At 38.0% G+C, this 1,720-nt stretch overlaps 1 protein-coding gene across 1 annotated transcript; it reads left to right on the top strand.

The window, feature by feature from the left end:
• The first annotated feature begins 370 nt into the window (after positions 1 to 370).
• Positions 371 to 796, top strand: LOC139841593 (uncharacterized). The gene has a single exon (XM_071831807.1). It carries the CDS (start codon positions 371 to 373, stop codon positions 794 to 796), a length of 426 nt encoding a protein of 141 aa, XP_071687908.1.
• Positions 797 to 1,720: the final 924 nt, after the last annotated feature.

Genomic DNA, 1,720 nt, shown 5'->3' with positions numbered 1-1,720 from the left:
GCAACTTCACCAACATAGTTTATAAACTCCAACACCTCCCTCCTAAACTCATCACTAGTTGGTGAGTCAACAAATAGTCCACCTGGAAATTGAAGAGCTCGTCTAATGGCGTCTACAATGATGGAATAGGTTAGGGTTTTAGTCTCATGCCTCGAATACATGGAACACACTCATTGGTGGTGGCAAGCGTCGTTATGTACTAGAATTTGCCCAGACAGGAAGGATAGAATCGTAAGGGAACACCGATGACAGATCTGGCAATTGGTAATTGCCTCTGATACTTAATAATGGACTCATAGCCCATATTATCCTTAGCTTTTGGAATGGAGAGGGAGTGAGCAGCATTGCCTCTAGATAGCCTAATTTAATCATGATCTGGAGCAGATTCAGCCCTAATGGGGTGCATAGAAATTGTGTTATTGATTTTGGAACCGAGAAGTTTGATATTGACTTGGTTCCTCTTACCTTGGATGAATTTTATGTTGTCGTGGGTATGGATTGGCTCAATCATAATAGGGCTAAGCTTGCGTGTCATGAGAAATTTGTAAGGGTAAGAACCCCAAGTGGGGGAGAGCTAGTCGTGTACGGTAAAGCTCGAAGACGTCCCATGACTCTTTGTACTTATGCTCGTGCGCGTCGACTCGTATCAAGTGGAGGTATGGCTTATCTAGCCCATCTGGTTGATACTCGTGATAAGCCACCTTCTATTAAATCTATTCCTATTGCTAATGAATTTGAAGATGTTTTTCTTGATGAGTTACCGGGTGTTCCACCTGTAAGGCAAGTAGAGTTTTGATCAACTTCAAGGTGCGTGCTATTTCTCTAAGATTGATTTGCGATCCGGTTATCATCAAATGCGGATTCATGAGGAAGATATTGAGAAGACGGTGTTTCAAACGCTATATGGGTATTTTGAGTTTGTTGTGATGCCTTTTGGTCTTACGAATGCGCCTGCAGCATTCATGGACATTATGAATCAAGTGTGTTAACCTATGTTGAATGAAATGTCCCGTTCTTATTGATTAAAAACGTTCCATATTAATTGATTTCGTTGCGAGGTTTTGACCTCTATATGAGACGTTTTTCAAAGACTGCATTCATTTTTAAACAAACCATAACCTTTATTTCATCAATAAAGGTTTAAAAAGCTTTACGTAGATTATCAAATAATGATAATCTAAAATATCCTGTTTACACACGACCATTACATAATGGTTTACAATACAAATATGTTACAACAAAATAAGTTTCTTGAATGCAGTTTTTACACAATATCATACAAGCATGGACTCCAAATCTTGTCCTTATTTAAGTATGCGACAGCGGAAGCTCTTAATAATCACCTGAGAATAAACATGCTTAAAACGTCAACAAAAATGTTGGTGAGTTATAGGTTTAACCTATATATATCAAATCGTAACAATAGACCACAAGATTTCATATTTCAATACACATCCCATACATAGAGATAAAAATCATTCATATGGTGAACACCTGGTAACCGACAATAACAAGATGCATATATAAGAATATCCCCATCATTCCGGGACACCCTTCGGATATGATATAAATTTCGAAGTACTAAAGCATCCGGTACTTTGGATGGGGTTTGTTAGGCCCAATAGATCTATCTTTAGGATTCGCGTCAATTAGGGTGTCTGTTCCCTAATTTTTAGATTACCAGACTTAATAAAAAGGGGCATATTCGATTTCATTAATT

The sequence above is a fragment of the Rutidosis leptorrhynchoides genome, chromosome 4, assembly GCF_046630445.1.
Source record: "Rutidosis leptorrhynchoides isolate AG116_Rl617_1_P2 chromosome 4, CSIRO_AGI_Rlap_v1, whole genome shotgun sequence".
NCBI lineage: Eukaryota > Viridiplantae > Streptophyta > Magnoliopsida > Asterales > Asteraceae > Rutidosis > Rutidosis leptorrhynchoides.
The sequence above is the reverse complement of the archived record's forward strand: the minus strand, read 5'-3'. Positions and strand labels throughout refer to the sequence as shown.

What these genes read in the sequence shown, in the direction of transcription:
- LOC139841593 (XM_071831807.1), top strand. Translation starts at nt 371, where the DNA reads ATGATCTGGAGCAGATTCAGCCCTAATGGGGTGCATAGAAATTGTGTT.